The sequence below is a fragment of the Notolabrus celidotus genome, chromosome 7 (genome assembly GCF_009762535.1).
Source record: "Notolabrus celidotus isolate fNotCel1 chromosome 7, fNotCel1.pri, whole genome shotgun sequence".
NCBI classification, from domain to species: domain Eukaryota; kingdom Metazoa; phylum Chordata; class Actinopteri; order Labriformes; family Labridae; genus Notolabrus; species Notolabrus celidotus.
In genome coordinates this window covers 5,060,645-5,080,416 of record NC_048278.1, presented here as the reverse complement: position 1 = coordinate 5,080,416, position 19,772 = coordinate 5,060,645, and the positions used below count along the sequence as shown (strand labels likewise).

Below are 19,772 nucleotides of genomic sequence, written 5' to 3'. Positions count from 1 at the left end.
CCCCAGTTCAGCAAACCCCAGTCTACAGAGTCTTGCTTTGACTTCAGCTTTAAGTTGTGTCTGCTCTGATATTACGACTACTGAAGAGACCGCTTAAGCACCACCATTAAGTCCAAATCTCTTTTTTTTCCTAATATTTTGAACAATCTGAATGTGAAGTCCGAAGTGTTATCACCAGTTAATAGTGTTGCAAAATTCCGGGAATGTTCAAAGTTGGAAACTTTCCATGGGAATTAACGGGAATAAACCAGGAGTTTACTAAATTGAAGGTTGGCTATTAATAGGGAACTTAAATATAGTTGGGGAAAATATATTTTAGCATAATCCTGACTAAAACAACCAGATTTCATGCAAGTACAGTTGAATATCTCTGCTATTCCTCAATCACATGCACATAGCACACTGCTTACTGCAGGGCTATTGAGACCACGCCCCCTACATGCACTGTGCATTCCTCCATCACATGAAGCACAGATGATTTCTAGAATCCTGCAGAGGCTAGGCTTGAGAAGCTTGAGGGACGATACTTTTTTGTTTGCATGTTGAATGGGACTTTGTTGGAGGGAGAGCGGCTCTTTTCATTTAACATTTTGAATGGGACTTTGTTAGGATTGCATTTTTGTTAATTTTTGAATGGGTTGGGTCGGGGGGATGAGTAATATTTAACTCAACATTCATGTTTTTGTTCTTCAATGAAAGAATTGAATGTTCAATAAAATATTTAACACTTGATAAAGTTCTACTTACAAATACATCAGTTTTAATTTTTTTTTTTTTCCAATTTATTTTGGATGGATGTCTGCTTATAACAAAACAAATATTTATGCTTGGATATGATACCTTTCCATTAAATTACCCTCAGTTCCCATTGAAAGGTTCCAATTTAGAATATTTCCAAAATTCCCCAGGTTAACTTCCAACGGAAATGTATGCCCCTTTGCAACCCTACCAGTTATTGATTATTATTCACATTTTAATGCCCTATGATGTTTAATTATAGCTAAGGTGGTGGTTGATCTTAAAACATTTGGTAGCCCAGGTTCAGTTTGTAGCACTTTGATTTTGTGAGAGGCAAAAAGCCACTAAGCAGCCATAGACTGTATGAATAATGGACGTAGTATCCATGACGACACTCTGTTCCTGATCGCTGTTTTTAAGCCAATCGTCAGCGGGTGCCATTTTGAAATGCTGAACTCAACCTAACTTGGTCCGAGCTAGTGTGAGGTAAAGAGGCGGGCCTTTAGCAAAACTCATCAGTTTGATGTCTTCAAAAATAATGAGTGACCCCCCCCCCCCCCCCCGTTCACTGTGTGCTGATAGAGAAATCAGCTTGTCAGACCTAAACTGTTTTTTGTACCAGGCTGTAAACATGTTTATTTCTGCTGTAAAGATCGGCTTTTTTGAATGGGTGTGTATGTGGTTTCTGGTGATTTTGTAGCCAGCCTCGAGTGGACAATCAAGGAACTGCAGTTTTTAGGCTCCATATTTTAAGGCCGGAGTTTGCTGCTTGCCATAGACCACCAAAAACATGGTCTAAAAGTTTAACAAATGGAGTGGTCGATTGGAAGGTCCAGGTGTGATCCCATGTCCCACTGTCCACATGTCAGTCAAGTGTCCTTGGGCAAGTGTGAATGGGATTAGTTCATTGATACTGATGATCGCTTTACAACCCATAGGCAAAGAAATTTAGAGAGGAGATCTCAAAAGTGTTTCATGTATGTCTCCTAGACAACAATGAGATCTGTTTGAAAGCAAAATTAGACTATAGCTTATGTCTCCTGTTTCTCATTCTTGCCTCCAGAAAAAAGTTGCAAAAAGTCTCAGCTTAGTCTCCCTTTCAGTTCAAAAGGAGATCTGGTCCAAGTCTGAAATGATTCTCAGGTATTTCTCAAGTGTTGTGACTCCTTTAGAGCTCAGGTGGAGAAATCAAGGAGCTCTCTCAATCCAACCTCATCCATTTGTTTCAGTCAGACTCAGTTTTTGTGTCTCAAGTTGAGCTCAGATGGAGCAAAGAAAGAGCCTGAGCTCATCTTTTCATGAATATTTATAGTGCCCTGCAAAATTAAGATTTCAATGTAATTGTACACAAACTTAAAGTTCTCATTAAAACATTTGAACCACTTGCAAGATCAGCTATTTAGATATGAAATGATCTCTTCTTTGACTTCACAATATGGTCCTTCCTTTACAAGTCTGTTTGGAACAAAACAACTTCACAAAGATTTAGTGGATTTGAGAGAAATTGCAAAAGATAGAGATTTCCTACCAGGTATGACAGACCATTTATTTAAAATATGCGCCCAAAAGGGCTGACCAGATTTAGCCAGATTATTACAATTAAAGGGGTTGATTCTTTTGGGCGCTGGTGGCCTAGCGGTCTAAGCACCCCACAAACAGAGACTACAGTCCTCGTCGCAGGGGTCACCGGTTCGATTCCCGGCTGGTTGACCATTTCCTGCATGTCTTCCCCCGCTCACTACTCCCTACATTTCCTGTCTCTCATCAGCTGTCCTGTCAAATAAAGGCAAAAAGCCAAAAATATATTTTAAAAAAAAGAGAAGAAAATGAGCCATTAATGAGATCTCTCATTTAAGTCTCAAATAAGACTCATGTCATGGTCTCAACTATTTCTCCTAGTGAATTTTAGGAGACACTAAAGAGAAACGAATGAGAACAATTTGAAACTTGAATGAGGCTGAAGTGAGAATCTCAATTTTGTCTCCAGAGACTTTGAAGAGAAAGCCTTGAGCAGTAAAATTTTCCTCTGGGAAAGCAGCCTCTGCCATCAGTGCTTGAATGTAACATAACCAAGGGATACACGATGCACAGCCATGGATTCCAGTCCTGAATGATCTTACACGTGTTTCAGACTGTGCTTTTACAAGCTTTTAGAAAGACTTGGTAGTTTTGGTGATTGTGGGTTGTTTTACTTCCAACCACTAACTTACACATAACACAAACTTTTGTATTTCTTCCCTAGCCAATGAGTCTTCCATTCGCTCTCTCCCTTTTTGTTCTAGGGAGGTGATGTCTGCCCCAAACCTGCTGCGTGTTGGAACAGAAGAAAATATCTTTGTGGAAATTCAAGATTGCAGCCTTGAAAGTGACATCAATGTTCATATCAGTGTCAGGAACCATCCAACCAAAGCACAAGAGCTGGCATCCACAACTGTGACCCTGACTAAGACAGACAAATACCAGAAGCTTGCACAACTTACGGTAATGTGGAAGTGCAAACAGCATCAAAGTTGACACAGTGATTATTTAGTTTCGGGTAGTGTGTGTCTGTTTGTTTATTCAATGCTCAGTCCAAACATGCATTTATTTTGCAGCTCTTCTTTTGTTGTTGAAGGTTAAAAAGGTTTCAGAAGGTTTTATGTTGGATTTTAAAAAGTGTGCAGATGACATTAGTATTGGATCAGTGATATTGTTTACTGGGAAACAACACTTAGAATAGGGAACATTTGAAGTTGCAAAATACTCCACAGAAAAATCTTTAAAATCTGAGGATGAGGCCAAATGAACCACGAAGCAACTCTCCAAAGAACAAAGTGCATTTTTAAAACAGCAGTTATTATTTCATTGCACTGAACACATTTAATATGGGGACGTTGGCCAACAACTACTGCTTTAGAGCAACAAGAGGTTAAAGGGTTCAAGGTTTCTTTATCATCACTGGGGGATTTGTCTTTCAGTCAGCGGTGACATAAACAAAACAGTACAACAAGTCACACCAACACGTTCCCAATTTAAAAACTTTCCTTACTTTGACTCCAGCAGCCTGTTGCACCAGCTGTGCATAAGTTGTGTCCTAAGTTTGGGTGTAAAGTCCTCACTAAACCATACGTTGAAACTAGTTAGTTTTTTAACTTAAGTTGTGTCATTGTTTGGTTTCACCACAGAGACATAAAGTTCATCTTAACTAGTAGACCATAAATCCAGACTAACCAAAACATTGTCGCAGATATGACGTTTACACTTCCAGCAGCTAATTGGTGGAAAGCACCAATTTAGGTGTTTTATTACGGTGATAAATATAGCCTAAATCCTTAATATACGGTGTGTATAATAACAGTGACATTGAGTGGTAAAATGATCAACTAATACTTAGGAATGCAAATCTTGGTCATCATATTTTTCCAAAGGATTTAATCACTTGTGGAAAACGCGTTGCCGACGTAATATCATCCTCCAAATCATCCCACCTTTCGATGCACCATGGCAACCGATATACTCTACGGAGGACTTTACACCTTCTAGGAGCCAAGTGTAAGAATTAAGTTGTTACTTAGGCTTACGTTGGAACTATCTCAGCTGGTGCAACGCCCAAAACCTCAGTAGAGTGTAAACTCCATCCTAAATGAGAAATCACGTTCAATCTAGGCTACGTTTGAGTTTATGCACAGCTGGTGTAACAGGCTGCTGGACTGTTTGTGATGCAACAACCACGAGTGTAATGGTATCCATTGGCAGCCTTTTCATCCCAATAACTACATTTGCTGAGATGTTTCTAATCTACTAATGTGATATTCTTTATCATTTTAAAGTAAGTGAACTGTTTTCCAAATCATTTTATAATAATAATAATAATAATAACTTTATTTGTATAGCACCTTTAAAAACAGATGTTTACAAAGTGCTTTGACAAACAAAGCATGGCAGGATTCAAAAGACAAATGAACCTTTGACAGACAGAGAGGACAGGAGGAATTCTAACAATGCAAAATCAAAAAACAACACAAAAGATTAACAAGAATAAACGCAAATTAAACAGAATAAAGAGATGAGACAGTAGACGATAAATTATTAGAGGTTTTTTTTAAAAACACATTGTAAAAGAGGTGGTGGTGTACTAGATGCCACACTTGAGACCTCAGGGAGATTAACTGTTTGCTGGTGATTTTATCTGTAGGGTTGCAATCTTCACAGTTTGTCCGGTCAGAACATGGATGGTGTAGATGAAAAGATATTCGAGGTGACACACTCTCTTTTGATTTCCACTCCTTTTATTGTCTTTGACAGTGATCTTTACTCTTGATGGTGAATATGAAATTGAAGGTGTGTGAACATAGGTGTTTGTGAAGCTGTGTGGTGGTTTCTGAAGAAAAGAATAAAATATATATAAACATAAAGTCTGTACAAATGATAACAACTGAATTAGATACTCTATATGATTATAATCTATGAAATACAATGAACAAAGCTGAAATACACTCTACTTTTCTAGGGACAATCAACAAATTATCATAATGACAGCCACTTCCTCTATCTCACATACACACACACAGACATAGAACACAAGAAAATGCTGTCGGTCCCTAAGTGGACCCTGCATGCTCATGCTGCATGTTAGACATAGTGGCACCAATCAATTAACTATAAACTTTCTCTATACCACACAATATATGAAAATAAATGATGATATAGAACTACTACTGCAAACTTGTGACTAAACTATGACTAAAACTACTCACAGTCTTATGGACGCACTCAAAAACTGTGAAAAGGGATGGGAAGAGAAAAGGATGAAGGTGAGGGGAAAAGAGACGTCTCCTCCGTTCGGCTGCATCACTGACTGAGGGGATGTGCAGGTGGGCCTCTGTGGATCCTGTTTTTGTCCCTTCAAAGTAAAAGTCCTTTGTAGATACAATATTGAACATCCTTTTCTCCTTCACAATAAAGGGTCGCAGATGCAATAGTGAGACCTTTTTGCACACACATTAATAATTAAACAAAGAAAAATAGATGAGTACATAAAATCATCAAAGGACAATAAAAAGCTTTTAAGAAGAAGATGACATCACATTGGAGAAAATGGAAAAGGATAAATTAGGAACATTAAAATAATAAATCAAAAACATACAACAATAATAAAATAAAATTTCAAATGAAATTAAAACAATTAATTAGTTGGATAAACACAAAAATAAATAATAATAATTAAAAGTGGTTAAAAGGATGAAGTCACATAAATCAAGTCTGTAGAAATGAGTCTTAAGAAGAGATTTAAAAGATGTCACTGACTCTGCGAGCCTTATCTCCACGGGGGGGTCGTTCCAAAGTCGAGGGGCTCTGATGGAGAAAGCTCGACCCCCTTTGGATTTGAAACCCGATTCTAAAAGGACCAGAAGAGCCCCACCTGAGGATCTAAGGCCACGAGATGGCTCGTATGGTGTTAGCATTTCCGTAATGTAGCCTGGAGCGAGACCCAGACGAGCTTTAAAAGTGGTCAGTATAATCTTAAAATCTATTTTGAAAATGCAGAGGAAGCCAGAGGAGAGAAGAGAGGACAGGATGTGATGTTGTCTGTTAAAACCAGTTGACAACTCTGCTGGAGGCAGAAAAGAGCACACAGCAGTACAAGTATTTGTCTGTAGTCTTAATGATCTCAATCAATCCTGGTCCTCTTATTTGTTGTGTCTCCTCTCAGATCCCTGCAGGGGACTTCAGCAAGGATCCCAACAGGAGGCAGTACGTAGTACTACAAGCTCAGTTTCCTGGTCGGCTACTGGAGAAAATCGTCTTAGTCTCCTTCCAGTCTGGTTACATCTTCATCCAGACAGACAAGACCATCTACACTCCCAATAGCAATGGTGAGTCCCATAAGCGTTTCTAGCCCATTTTTGGGGGAGCTGAAGCACCTCTAAATTGAATCCAAGCACCCCTAAACAATTTTTTTTTACTGTATGTTGTTTTTAACAAGCTACAAAAGTTTCAAAACCATACAGTACTTGGTTGAAACGTAATATTTTAACAACAAAAATACAGCAGCTCCACCGCGTTTTACATGTTGTGCATTGCATTTCAAATGAAAGTCCAAAAAATAAGTCCAATGTCAGTTTTGAGTATTTTTGGTACTCACTATGGGGGGCTGGTTTACTCCAGAAACATACATACTGTTGATGTATATGTTGAGGAGCTGCTGTATCAACATGAGTTGTCTTTCCCCAGAAATTAGGGTTACCATATGTTTCTTTTATGATTCCAATCCATCCCTCCTTTGCTGTGGCTCAACATTTAAATAACCTTTATCAGATTTGATGGTTCACTCACAGACTTTCCCAAAAAGTGTTATACTTTTCTTTCACAAATGTGGGAATGAAATTGCATTAAAATGTACAAAACAGTGAAATTTATCTTGCACGGCTCAGCACCCCTAAACATCTGATCCTAGAATCACCCCTGGTGAGTCCATATCATTGTGTATCATGACTGCATCCTCTGTGTTCAGCTACATGTTTTCGTTTGGTATTGTATACGAGAGAGCCTTTCTTTCTGTCCCCTGCCTTTCTTTGTCAGTCTTGTACAGGATGTTTGGAGTGACGCCTGGAATGAAACCCGTGGAGAGGGGAATCAACCCTGAAACCGATGCTTCGATTAGCATTGAGATTGTGGTACTTTAATGTATCTTTCATAAATACACAACTTACAGAATTTTACACTGATTAAGATCAAAAGCCAGGATATAAAGAGGTCAGTTACATTTTTTCCAAATGTGAAAATTTGAAAAGCTCCATTTTCAAAACTGTCTCTTGTTCTCGAAGACACATGATGGCATCATTGCAGAAACCAACCTCGTCTCTCTGAAATCAGGAATATACTCTGCAGGTTACAAACTGGGTGAGGTAGTCAGGTGAGTTGTTTCCTAGTATTCATTGTGAAGATGCAGGGGGCTTTGGGTTCTAAAACCTTGTCCCTGTGTGTGTTTTGAAGTACGGGACTTTGGAAGGTGGTGGCAAAGTTTCAGAGCAACCCACAGCAGATCTTTTCTGCAGAGTTTGAAGTAAAAGAGTACGGTGAGTCCATCATTTTACACAACACCTGACTTAAGGGGATTTTTTGTCTTTTGAAGTGGGGTTGTATGAGGATCTCGATATTCGGCTTTCACAATCACTCGTTGTTCAGTTCGGTTGTGGTTGTTGTCTCTTTCAAAGACCAAGATACAAACAGCAGATCAGTGTAAAGACATGCCTATACTGTATCGTGAAGCCTGACACAGTGGCTCTCTGGTGGCACAGTAAAGCAAGTTTCTTATATAGCAAACATTAACCCCAGCTTTTGAGTTTTGGTTGGGCTTTCAGAAAAGAAAGCTAATGAAGTTATAGCAAATGAGCCCCGTCTATTTCTGTGTTGTTACTCCAGCCAGTTTTCAATGAAGAGCCGACACTGACAAGTACTTTGAGCCAGAAGTTCCCAAACCTTCAGCCTCCGACCGCCAAAATAAAGGTGTTAAAGACTCGCAACCCCCATTGTCCCTCGAAGTTATCGAATATTGCTTCAAACTTAATTTAGCTCCTCTAGAAAATTAGCCTACCTGCTGCTACTGATGCTTTTGTTAATTCCCTGTAACGACCAAAATCCACTGGTCCGTCTCAGATCCGTCACGGCACCGGATCTGATAGGTTTGTATTCTAGCCAATGTGTTAACTTCCACTGGATCCGCTCCATTGCGTTCGGGCTGCGTCTCCAATCCGGCAGGTCGGAGCCCTCCTAATCAGATACACAAGACTTCTATTTTTGCCGGATGCCGGAGCACGACACATCAATCTCAACAGAGCAGATGGAGCGGGACAGGAAGTCAGGCACCAAAACAAAATGAAAACATCCGGTTAATTTTCAGAATAAAACACTCTGTGTTATCACCAGATCGTATTTCACTTAACTACAACAACAAACCGTCATGATGAGCGGAGCCAGGCCTGGAGGTCAGAGGTTTTCAGAGGACCAGAAAGACAACATGGATGAGGAGAGGAGGAGGAGAATCCTTGATTCAGTAGTTACAGCAGGAAAACCTCGGTCACATGACTCCAGCTGTCCAGCGGTCCTGCTGAAAACCTTCTGAAAATGCAGCCGGTGGGTGTTGAGTGATGAGAGAGCACGAGCCGGACCGGACACAGATCTGGTGACCTGAACTCTAACTTCAGGAGTTATCTGGCAACAAAGAAAGGCAAAAAAACGAACCAAACATTTTTATTACTTGGGGCGCTGGTGGCCTTGAGGTCTAAGCGCCCCACGTACAGTGGCTATAGTCCTCGTCCCAGAGGTCACCGGCTCGATTCCCGGCCGCGACCATGTACTGCTTGTCCCCACTCTCCACTCCCCATGCTTCCTGTCTCTCCTCAGCTGTCCTGTCATAAAGGCAAAAATGCCCCAAAAGACCATAACTAAACATTTTTATTACAAATTGAACTACTAACCTTCTGGAAGACAACTTCTCGACCCCCAATCCACACTTTGGGAACCCCTGCGTTTAGCAACCTCACTTCAAAAGAAACAAACCGGTCCTTTAAGGTTTAGGCTCTAAGAAAAGAATTAAATGTTTCAGTGCTGCCCAGTTTTGAGGTGAAGCTGATGCCTCTGAGCCCCTTTTTCTATGTGGACAGCCCGGAGCTTACAGTCAACATTGAAGCTAAGTATGTTCTTTATGTTTAAAGACTAGAGATTAGGGAATAGAATATAAGGCTACTGCTCATACATTGTTTGGGAGTGAGAACAAATTGATGGCATAGTAATGTTTTTCGTTGATGTTGTGAAATGTTGACCATTTCTGTTTTTGTCTGGCGACATGTTTTAGGTATCTGTTTGGTGAAGAGGTGGATGGGATGGCATTTGTGGTTTTTGGGATTTTGGAAGACAACCATAAATCAAGCTTTCCGAACTCCGTCCAGAGAGTGCCGGTGAGCATGTGGTTACACTCCGATACATCTCTTTCTGTCAGTCTGCCACTGGATTGATCGGCTTGAGTTCTTGGTATTTAGGATTTAATTCTATAACAATACTGGTGATAAAAGTGTTGAAATCTAGCCTCAAGTCCTTAATGTTTAAATCAGAGTCAGGTCTGAGTCCCTAATACATGAGTCCGAGTCCAAACCGAGTCTTTAAAGCAGCACTGTGTCACTCCTATTTATTGTATGACCCATGACTGACTGTGTGGGACCTTTTGGATGCGTAGAACACATTTCATTTATCAAAGTAAAACATACAATGTGTGTATATTTTCTCTCAATAAGCAAAAGCTAACAAATATACATTAATCTTAAGAATAGCTCATAACCAGAGCACTGCATCGTACAACTGAACTGGAACATAACACATCACTTAACAATACCAAATAAATACTGACCATCTATGGGGCGCCGTTTGTAAAGTTGTGCACACTGAAAATAACACCAACATTTCTCCACATTTAGCTCCAAAGCATCAGAAAAAATGTGTTGTGAATTTTTTTTTTAACATTTAGAGCAATATTTGTGATCCTCACATATAATTCTGTTGTGAAAAATATATTTACAATCACTGTTAAATCTAAACGCTTCATATAAGTATACATTTTTAATGTAAATGTTAAATATAAATGTTAAATGTTAAATATAAATATACATTTTAAATTTAATCTAAATGTTAAATATAAATATAAATGTTAAATCCCTGGATGCTATAAAGAGATTTCCCAACGCTCAGAGACAGAACTGACCCAGTCTATGTCATGGACAAGCTAAGTTGCTATTGCTAAGTCTGTAACGCTTTATAAAGCTTTTATTTTAGTACTTCTACTAGGCGGCAGTGAGAATTAGCATTTTAGCTAAATATTTAGGATTGCAGAGCAACATTTAACATTTAGATTTAACATTTAACACTAAGATTTAAAATTTAAAATTTAGATTTAACTTTTAAAATTTATATCTACATTTAACATTCAAGTTCACACTACATTTTATGACGTTTATGAGCTAAACATGGAGAAATGTTTGTTATTTTCAGTGTGTACAGCTTTACAAATAGCGCCCCATAACAGTCTCTCGCCAGTCTGCACTGTTTGTTCTTAAACCACTCTGTTTGATTTAGCAACTAGCAAACATGTTGGCATCGACAGTCCCTTCTGTTTAACAAACATTGAATAATCTTACTTAACTACATTCATGTTCATTTTATTTAAAAAGCATATGTGCTAAGTTTTATATATTTCAAATCAATATTCTAACCTGTAAGGGGAGAGACAGGAAGGACTCAAACAGCATTTTGTTGCTGGTTTTCACCATAGACTGTAAATAAAAATGGACAGCGTTGCTCCGCCTCTTCCAGTCGTACAGTTCTGAAGCCAAAAAATCCCTCTCCTGGGCGCAGCCATTGTGCAGCCAGAGCCTGTGAAGCCTTTGTAATAAGCTCCGCCCTACAGCGTAACATCACAAGATGCTGTGTGCCCTTTGAAGTTTCGTTCTACGGCGGCTGTGAATCAAAGGAAACAGGAAGTAAAACCCCGTTTTTTAAACTCTAATAACAAACGAAAAAGAAACTTTTCAGAAAAAAGAGGCCTTGAACACAAAACACTCAAATACTAACTACATATCACCACAGCATACGGATGTGAGAAACATTCGTACGACGTGTATTTATTTTTTAAAGTTTGACTGCTCCCCCATTCAAATGAATGGGGGAGACGGATTTTTTGAACTATACTGCAGCCAGCCACCAGGGGGCAGTCACAGTGCTGAAAGCCTCACCACCAGGGCCGTATCCGGCACGCTTGGTTTTCACTCATTCAGCAACATGCTCCCCCTACTGGCTAAAACTGGAAGGGTACAATTATAAACAAATCTTAGACCAACCCTATCGACTGCCTGTATGAATTTACATTTTTACATTAGAATAATTAATTCACATTTTAACGTTTATTATGCATCATTTAATATCTATATATTATATGTTAGTCTTCAGTGTTAAATCCAAGGTGAGGCAAGTCTTGTAAATCAGGACCGAAGTCAGTGCGAGTCAGAGTTCTGGACTCACGTACTACAGCACTGGATTTTAAACAATTCATGTAGGGTTGAAATAAGAATTTGCACCTTCACATCAAGGTCTTATCTACTATTTACAGTCTGTAATCCAGTATTTTGATATTTTCTTACATCAGATTGAGAGAGGTTATGGAGAGGCCACACTGAGCAAGGAGCACATCACGCAAACCTTCAAAAACATCTCCAAACTGGTGAAGAAGCACATATACGTTGCTGTCACTGTGCTGACGCAGAGCGGTAAGAGACAGACTTGTGTTTGATTACGATTGAACTACAGCACCGCAAGGGAGAAGTGGAATATTCAAAGTGTTTGTGTGTATCTACAACAGGTGATGAAATGGTGGAGGCAGAGTTAAGAAGTATCCAGATCGTAACATCACCTTATACCGTCCATTTTAAGAGAACGCCCAAATTTTACAAACCAGGAATGTCCTTTGATGTCATGGTATCGTATTTATTCATACTTACAGAACAAATGAGACTGCCTAACCAGTGATCGATGCTCTCACTGGGTTTGCAGGAGACGTGTAACATAGACAAGAGTATGGTTGGATATATCTTAAGTGTTCGTCTGTTTTCACCTCTGATGGCAGATTGAGGTTTTGAATCCTGATGAAACACCGGCTAGTAATATTCCAGTGAAGGTGGATCCAGGCCAAGTGATGGGCTATACTGGAGCCGACGGCATGGCAAGGGTGACCATCAATACAGGGGGAAACAGTGACCCACTGCTTATTAACGTAGGTCTTTGTTTGATGGTGTGATTTTAATCTGCTGTCTGCAACTTATTATAAATGTTTTATAACATGTCCAAGTGTGTGTTTCATATTTTTAGGCAACGACTGCCGATTCTCGTATTTCAAGTGAAAGGCAGGCATCGGCCACCATGCAAGCTCTTCCACACAGAATGAGGAACAACAATTACATCCACATAGGTGAGAAACATCCTATGTTAAAACAATGGATGGTAAAATCAATGGTGCAGGTGGTGGCAGTGCTGAAAGACTAACTCCCTAACTGCATTAATTTCCCTCATTGTGAAACGTTTTCCTCTCAGGGTTGGATAAAGCTGAAGTAACAGTACGAGAAAATATAAAAGTCAACCTCCTCTTCAACAGACAGGAAAATAGAGAATACGACATCACGTACCTGGTGAGAGATTATTTGAATCTACTTCTCTGTATATTGGGACAAATACATGAGTTCAGCAGTCTGCATCGTATCCTCCCATGTTGCACAAAAGCGTTGTTGTTTTTGTATCTGTGTGTCCCCAGATCTTGAGCAGAGGGCAGCTGATTAATCATGGCAAATACAGGGCAAGTGGTCAAGTCCTCATTGCCATGTTAATCCCTATAACCAAAGAAATGATGCCATCATTCCGTATTGTAGCCTACTACCATACAAGTGATCAGCAAGTGGTATCGGACTCTCTGTGGGTTGATGTCAAGGACTCCTGCATGGGCTTGGTGAGACGTGTAGCAGAGATGAACCCAAAAGGGAATGATACAAACTACCATATTTAAAGTAAACAACAAATCATCTCTCTGCCTCCCGATTTAGTTGAAGTTGGAACAAACCGAACAAGGGTCGTACTATAAGCCGCGGCAGTCCTTAAAGCTGAGGATAACTGGGGATCCAGGGGCCACAGTGGGGCTGGTGGCAGTCGATAAAGGCGTGTACGTCCTGAATAACAAGCACCGTCTCACTCAGAAGAAGGCAATTACTTTCTCTTTACCTCCCCGAATCTTTTTTGAGAGGCTAGCCAAGTACGTTAGTTTTAAAGATGATCAAAACTTGGAAAGCATAAATAGAGTTTAACTGGCTGTGGATAACTTCTACCCTCTTCAGGTGTGGGACGTTGTAGAAAAGTACGACACAGGCTGCACACCCGGTGGAGGGGAGGACAGTATGGGTGTATTCTATGATGCTGGGCTGTTGTTTGAGACCAGCGCTTCTGGGACCCGATACAGACAAGGTGAACCGACTTAAGACTTCACTGTGGCTCTTATTGGTCTGTGTTTATACGGATATGTTTGCCTTTACTGCTCATGGTTATATATGTGAATCTAGGGGCAGGCAGAGAGGAATGAAGTTGCCTGTCAAGTAAACACTTCACTGAGACTAAGAAAGGTTGATCCTTTAGAGAGTTGGTGTAGTTTGGGTTGGCAGATATTGAAAGGGTTAGAGGATCAAGACAGGAGACAGGGTTTACAGTATGAGAACTTAAAGGGATATTTCAGGTTTTTTTTAAGTGGGGTCGTATGAGTTACATTACACTATTGCTCCTGCTAGCCACAATAAGTGCCGGTGAGCTCTTCCCATTTAATGGGAAAATTCCCAGAGGACCGACAGGAAAGCTAGGCTACAATTCTCTGCAGACGGGGACACTTATTTTGCGTAATGTCTCTAAAATTTAGAAAATATGGTCCAGGCACTCATCACGGTGCAAATGCATGCACCGAAAATAGGGCCAAAACAAAGGGGGTTTCTGACAGCAAAGTCAAGAACTGCAATTTATTCTAGTTAAGCATGCAATTGCACTGTGATAAGTGCCTGGACCATATTTTCTCAACTTTAGCGAAACCGGCATGCATTGTGGTTAGCAGGAGTACAAGTGCAATGTAACTCATATGACCCCACTTCAAAAAAACTGAAATATCCCTTTAATGTCTGCACAAGGGGGGACTCTCCTTTCAATAGCTACTCAGACAATGCAGGAGTTTGTACAAAAACATTGGAATAGTTGGTTAATTAGTACTTAAATCAGATACAGACTCAGAGGTTATACTCTGTTATATTGATTCAATGCAAGTTATGCTCAATGTTGAATTCTTATTACTCATATCCAACACTCTTTCCCAACTCACATCACAGATACCATGCAGACTTTGTACTTGCTGTTTGTCTGATGTTTACATGTTTTGCATTTTCAGATTTAAAGTGTCCAGTCAACAGCAGGAGGAAGCGAGCCAGCACTATCATGGAAGTCAGAACCAGCCTATGTAAGAATTATTGCTCCAGTCATCCCATCGGTCACTCACTGTCACTTTTTCCACAACAACACTGGAAAAAATGCCCCTCCAAAAACAAGAAAAAAAAACTTATTTCAAGGTACTTTTACCTTGAAATAAGCAAAAAAATCTGCCAATAAGAGAAGTGAAAAATTGCTTGGTAAGATTTCTTAAAATTAGGCATAATATTTAGAAAACTTAGCAGGGAAAAATTATTTTAAGTAATATTTAACCAGTATTTTAAAGCTTAGTGTCTCAGAATAAGACAGGAATGATAACAATTAGTATTTTTTCGCTCAAAAAAAGATTTTTGCACTAATACATTTCATGTCAACTTCTTCATTTGAGACATATTCACCTTAATTTGAGTTGTATAATAGCGGCACTTCTCTAGGTTTAAGACCATCTTGTTCTTGAAATATGATTACAAAGTTTAATTTGAGCATTTTGAGATATAATGTCTTCTCATAGTGAGCTGGATATACTAATATTCAGTCATGTTGTTTTTTAGGATAAGCCAGCTATGATCTAAAGTAGGTGTTTCATTGTGTGCATGTAGTTTGAGGATGTTTATTTTTATCCGATTTTGAAGAAACAGTGTCTGAAAACTGTAACCCACCCTTAAAAAAAACAACTTTCTTTCTTTCTTTCTTTCTTTCTTTCTTTTATCAATGGAGCTGTTTTCTGATAGATTCTCCAATAAAAAGCATTTACTTAAATCAAGTAAAGTGTTTGTCTTAAATCAAGATCATCCGTCTTCTACAAATAAGATCTCAGCTTGAAAAATGTCTGAAATGTAAAATAAACCTTGTTTCTTCTAAATTACAACTCAAAACAAAATCATTTCAGGATTGTTTGACTTAACAAGATATTTAAGATATCTTAAAACAAGTCCCTCTATCTTGCTCAAATGTTACTTGTTAAGTAAATTTATCTTAAATCAAGTGGGAGAAGACATTTAGACTAAAACTGAGACAGTTTCACTTGGTAAGATTTTGAGGTTTTGCAGTGAAATCACCTCTGTCTCTCCTCTTTGTCTTTCACGCAGTGAGTCAGTATGAAGTCAAACTACAGCGTGACTGTTGTTTAGACGGTATGAGTGACACCTCTGTCTCATACAGCTGTGAGAGGCGAAGCGAGTACATTTTCGAAGGCCCAGCCTGTGTCGAGGCCTTCCTGAACTGCTGCAGGCAGATGGAAAGCCAGCACGCAGAGAGGAAGGAGGAAGGCCTCATACTGGCTCGCGGTAAGTGACTACGTGAATTAAAACCCGGTGTTGGTACGTGCCATTGTGTCACAGAACAAAGCTCATAAAACTCTTTTTAATCACACTTCAGGTGAGGAAGATGATAGTTACGGAGACAGCAGTGAAATTGTTTCTCGCTCCAAGTTCCCTGAAAGTTGGCTGTGGAAGGATGTCATACTGCCCTCGTGCCCTCAGCAAAATCCTGGCTGGTAAGACAACCGACTTTATGCATAGAAATATTGCCACAACTGTAATTTTGGACAGTTTTTGATTGTTTATTTGTGTTGTCTTCGTTACAGTGAAAGCACATTTACTACTCAAATTGTTCCCCTGCAAGACTCCATCACGACTTGGCAGTTCACCGGCATCAGTCTGTCAAGAACTCACGGTGAGAGGATCGTTTTTCAAAGTTTGACTTTTTCTTTACTTTTTTTTAGCAGATCTCTTTCCAAACAGAGCAGGTCTAGACCAGTCTCTATGTTCTTTTATTAACAAAGACCCAACATCAAGACAGGATCAGATCCGGTCCCATCTTACAGACAGGACTCAGTCTGATCTCATCTTAATCCACCATGAGCAGAGCACTTTGCAGCATTTAGCAAGTTACAGTGGCAAGGACAAACTTCCTTTAACAGGCAGAAACCTCCAGCAGGACCAGACTCATGTTAGACACACATCTGTTGATAGAGAGAGAGAGAGATGATAGTGGTGAGAAGGATAGTAGTAGTTGAAGCAGCTGGAGTCTAGCACGTCCACAGCAGCAGGCCATCCATAGAAGCAGGCTGTCTACGGCAGTGACTCAGAGGACCTTCTCTTGAACTAGTCTATCTGGGTGTCATGATCGATAACCAGGTAACCTTCAAGGTTCATGTTGCCTCAATTGCTCTGTCCTGCCGTTTTTCCCTCGATAACATCAAGAGGATCAGACCCTACCTGACAGAACACGCAACACAGCTCCTGGTTCAAGCTCTTGTAATGTCACGCATTGACTACTGCAACTCTCTACTGGCAGGCCTCCCTGCATGCACAGTTAAACCTCTGCAAATGATCCAGAACGCAGCAGCACGTCTGGTCTTCAACCAGCCTAAGACAGCTCACGTCACTCCCCTGCTCATCTCACTACACTGGCTTCCAGTTGCAGCTCGCATCAGATACAAAACTCTAATCATGACTTACAAAGCAGTCACCAAAACCGCTCCAGTTTACCTGGAACCCCTCATCCAGGTCTACTGCCCTTCTCGCCCGCTACGCTCAGCCTCTAACAAAGGGCCTAGTGCTCCCAGCACACAAGGCCTTAAAATAAAAATCAATAGCTCGACTCTTCTCTTCTGTTGCCCCTAAATGTTGGAATGAATTGGCCAACTCCATTCGATCTGCAGAGTCCCACTCTACTTTCAAGACAGCTAAAGACCCAGTTCTTTAGGAAGCACTATGCACTTAGCTAGACTGTTCTCCACTGTTGTCCCCAGTGGAAGATCATGTCTTCCAGCTACAGTTGACTCACACTGTCCTGCTCTACTCTGGGACTCTGTGTTCAGGTCTTGAGTGACCCAGCACTTGGTACTTTGGTCATTATTGTGGTGATGTTAATTGTTGAGGATGATAATGGAAGGTCTTAAATTGTTAGGTTGCTTCATTGTAGATGTTCCTTATTTTGAAAATAAAATTTTAAAAAAAAATGTATCCTTACTTAATTTTGTGCATTGCCTTTACATTGCTTGGCAGTACCTGCTCCCAAATTGACTTGAAGCACTTTGTTACTCGTATTGATCTTGTTTCCTCTTGTCTAGATCTTTGCTTGTGTTGTTCTTGTTCTCGTATGTACGTCGCTTTGGATAAAGCGTCTGCTAAATGACATTGTAACATTGTAACATTGTAACATTTCTATAGCTAGAGAAAGCTTGTTAATTTTTAGGATGCTCAACATTTCTCTTTTCTTTTTGTCCCTCCAGCATCTTTTCCTTGTCCTTTTCCTTTATTTAATGTATTCATCTTGTCTTTTAAGGTATCTGTGTGGCTGATCCATTAGAGATCATCGTCCGGAAGAAATTCTTCATCGATCTCAAGCTGCCATACTCTGCAGTCAAAGGAGAGCAACTGGAAATCAAAGCTGTCCTACATAACTACAGCCCAAACCATGTGGAAGTGAGTCAGTCCTCAGCTCTTGGGCTCAGAACAGACAGCCAGGTTTACTACAAACTTGGTGTTCTGGGGCAACTTGACCAGTTTTTTATTTGTCTTCAATGTTGATGTATTTCTGTTCATTTCCTCATTCTTACCATCTTTTTAAAGGTGCGTGTGGAACTGGTAGAGGACGCACACCTGTGCAGTGCAGCTTCTAAGCGTGGTAAATATGTTCAGGAGGTCAGAGTCGGTTCCGGCACCACGCGATCCGTGTCGTACATCATCATTCCCATGCAAAAAGGACAATTCCCCATTGAAGTCAAAGCAGTTGTCAAAAGGTCTTATGAACTGAGTGATGGAGTAAAGAAGATGTTGCTGGTGGTGGTAAGATAAACAGACCCATTTGTGAGTTAAAGTGCGACTTGCAGGTTACATTTTTTATCGTATTAATACGTAACTCTGTCTGAAAATAGAGGTCAGTAATTGTTTTTATGTTTTGCAAGACCTCAGTGCACAAATTTAGAGAAATATGTGGTCATCTTTAGCAAAGCAACTGAAATATGTTTTCTTTTTTCAATATTGCATCATATAACGTAACAGACGGACTCTCCCCCAATTTACACAGGATGCATAGCGTCGCGTCACGGCTGCGCCGCGCACATCGCAGCCAATATGTTCCAATTCTAGTCAATGCTAATGTGGACACAGGGCGCTTCAGCGCATCTCAGCTCCGTCTCTGGAGTGTGCCCCCGTGCTGCTCTGTCAGAGATATGCTATTTTCTACAGAGCCCACGCCTAGCATGCATCAACCTGCACAGAAAAGATCGACGTGGACAGGAAGTCAGGCACGAGGATCGCATCCAACATCCGCCAATTTCAAAATAAAACATCATATACGAACTCCCGACCATTTAAAGATCATTTATATCAGAAATACTCATCGATTATGGATGTAAGCTACAAACAGCCTCATATCTGTGATCCGTGTCAGAAGGTAACAGGACTTTAAGATGTTCACTGTGTCAGAAGGTAACAGGACTTTAAGATGTTCACTGTGTCAGAAGGTAACAGGACTTTAAGATGAAAACTGTCAGAAGGTAACAGGACTTTAAAATGATCACTGTGTCAGAAGGTAACAGGACTTTAAGATGATGACTGTGTCAGAAGGTAACAGGACTTTAAGATGATGACTGTGTCAGAAGGTAACAGGACTTTAAGATGATCACTGTGTCAGAAGGTAACAGGACTTTAAGATGATCACTTTGTCAGAAGGTAACAGGACTTTAAGATGATCACTGTGTCAGAAGGTAACAGGACTTTAAGATGATCACTGAGTCAGAAGGTAACAGGACTTTAAGATGATCACTGTGTCAGAAGGTAACAGGACTTTAAGATGTTCACTGTGTCAGAAGGTAACAGGACTTTAAGATGATCACTGTGTCAGAAGGTAACAGGACTTTAAAATGATCACTGTGTCAGAAGGTAACAGGACTTTAAGATGATCACTGTGTCAGAAGGTAACAGGACTTTAAGATGATCACTGTGTCAGAAGGTAACAGGACTTTAAGATGATCACTGTGTCAGAAGGTAACAGGA

At 40.1% G+C, this 19,772-nt stretch overlaps 1 protein-coding gene across 1 annotated transcript in view; it reads left to right on the top strand.

Moving 5' to 3' along the window:
* The window catches only part of LOC117816012 (complement C3-like), a 44,943-nt gene that overhangs the window by 12,100 nt on the left and 13,071 nt on the right, over positions 1-19,772 (top strand). Inside the window, exons 2-22 of the mRNA XM_034688063.1 lie at positions 3,021-3,219; positions 6,431-6,593; positions 7,300-7,394; positions 7,545-7,633; positions 7,714-7,796; positions 9,326-9,413; positions 9,575-9,677; positions 11,912-12,032; positions 12,125-12,240; positions 12,389-12,535; positions 12,631-12,730; positions 12,853-12,947; positions 13,070-13,261; positions 13,356-13,511; positions 13,644-13,770; positions 14,729-14,797; positions 15,855-16,052; positions 16,144-16,261; positions 16,352-16,440; positions 18,058-18,197; positions 18,345-18,560. Of these exons, the coding sequence (XP_034543954.1) occupies positions 3,021-3,219; positions 6,431-6,593; positions 7,300-7,394; positions 7,545-7,633; positions 7,714-7,796; positions 9,326-9,413; positions 9,575-9,677; positions 11,912-12,032; positions 12,125-12,240; positions 12,389-12,535; positions 12,631-12,730; positions 12,853-12,947; positions 13,070-13,261; positions 13,356-13,511; positions 13,644-13,770; positions 14,729-14,797; positions 15,855-16,052; positions 16,144-16,261; positions 16,352-16,440; positions 18,058-18,197; positions 18,345-18,560 (2,704 nt within the window). The remainder of the gene's footprint in view (positions 1-3,020; positions 3,220-6,430; positions 6,594-7,299; positions 7,395-7,544; positions 7,634-7,713; positions 7,797-9,325; positions 9,414-9,574; positions 9,678-11,911; positions 12,033-12,124; positions 12,241-12,388; positions 12,536-12,630; positions 12,731-12,852; positions 12,948-13,069; positions 13,262-13,355; positions 13,512-13,643; positions 13,771-14,728; positions 14,798-15,854; positions 16,053-16,143; positions 16,262-16,351; positions 16,441-18,057; positions 18,198-18,344; positions 18,561-19,772) is intronic.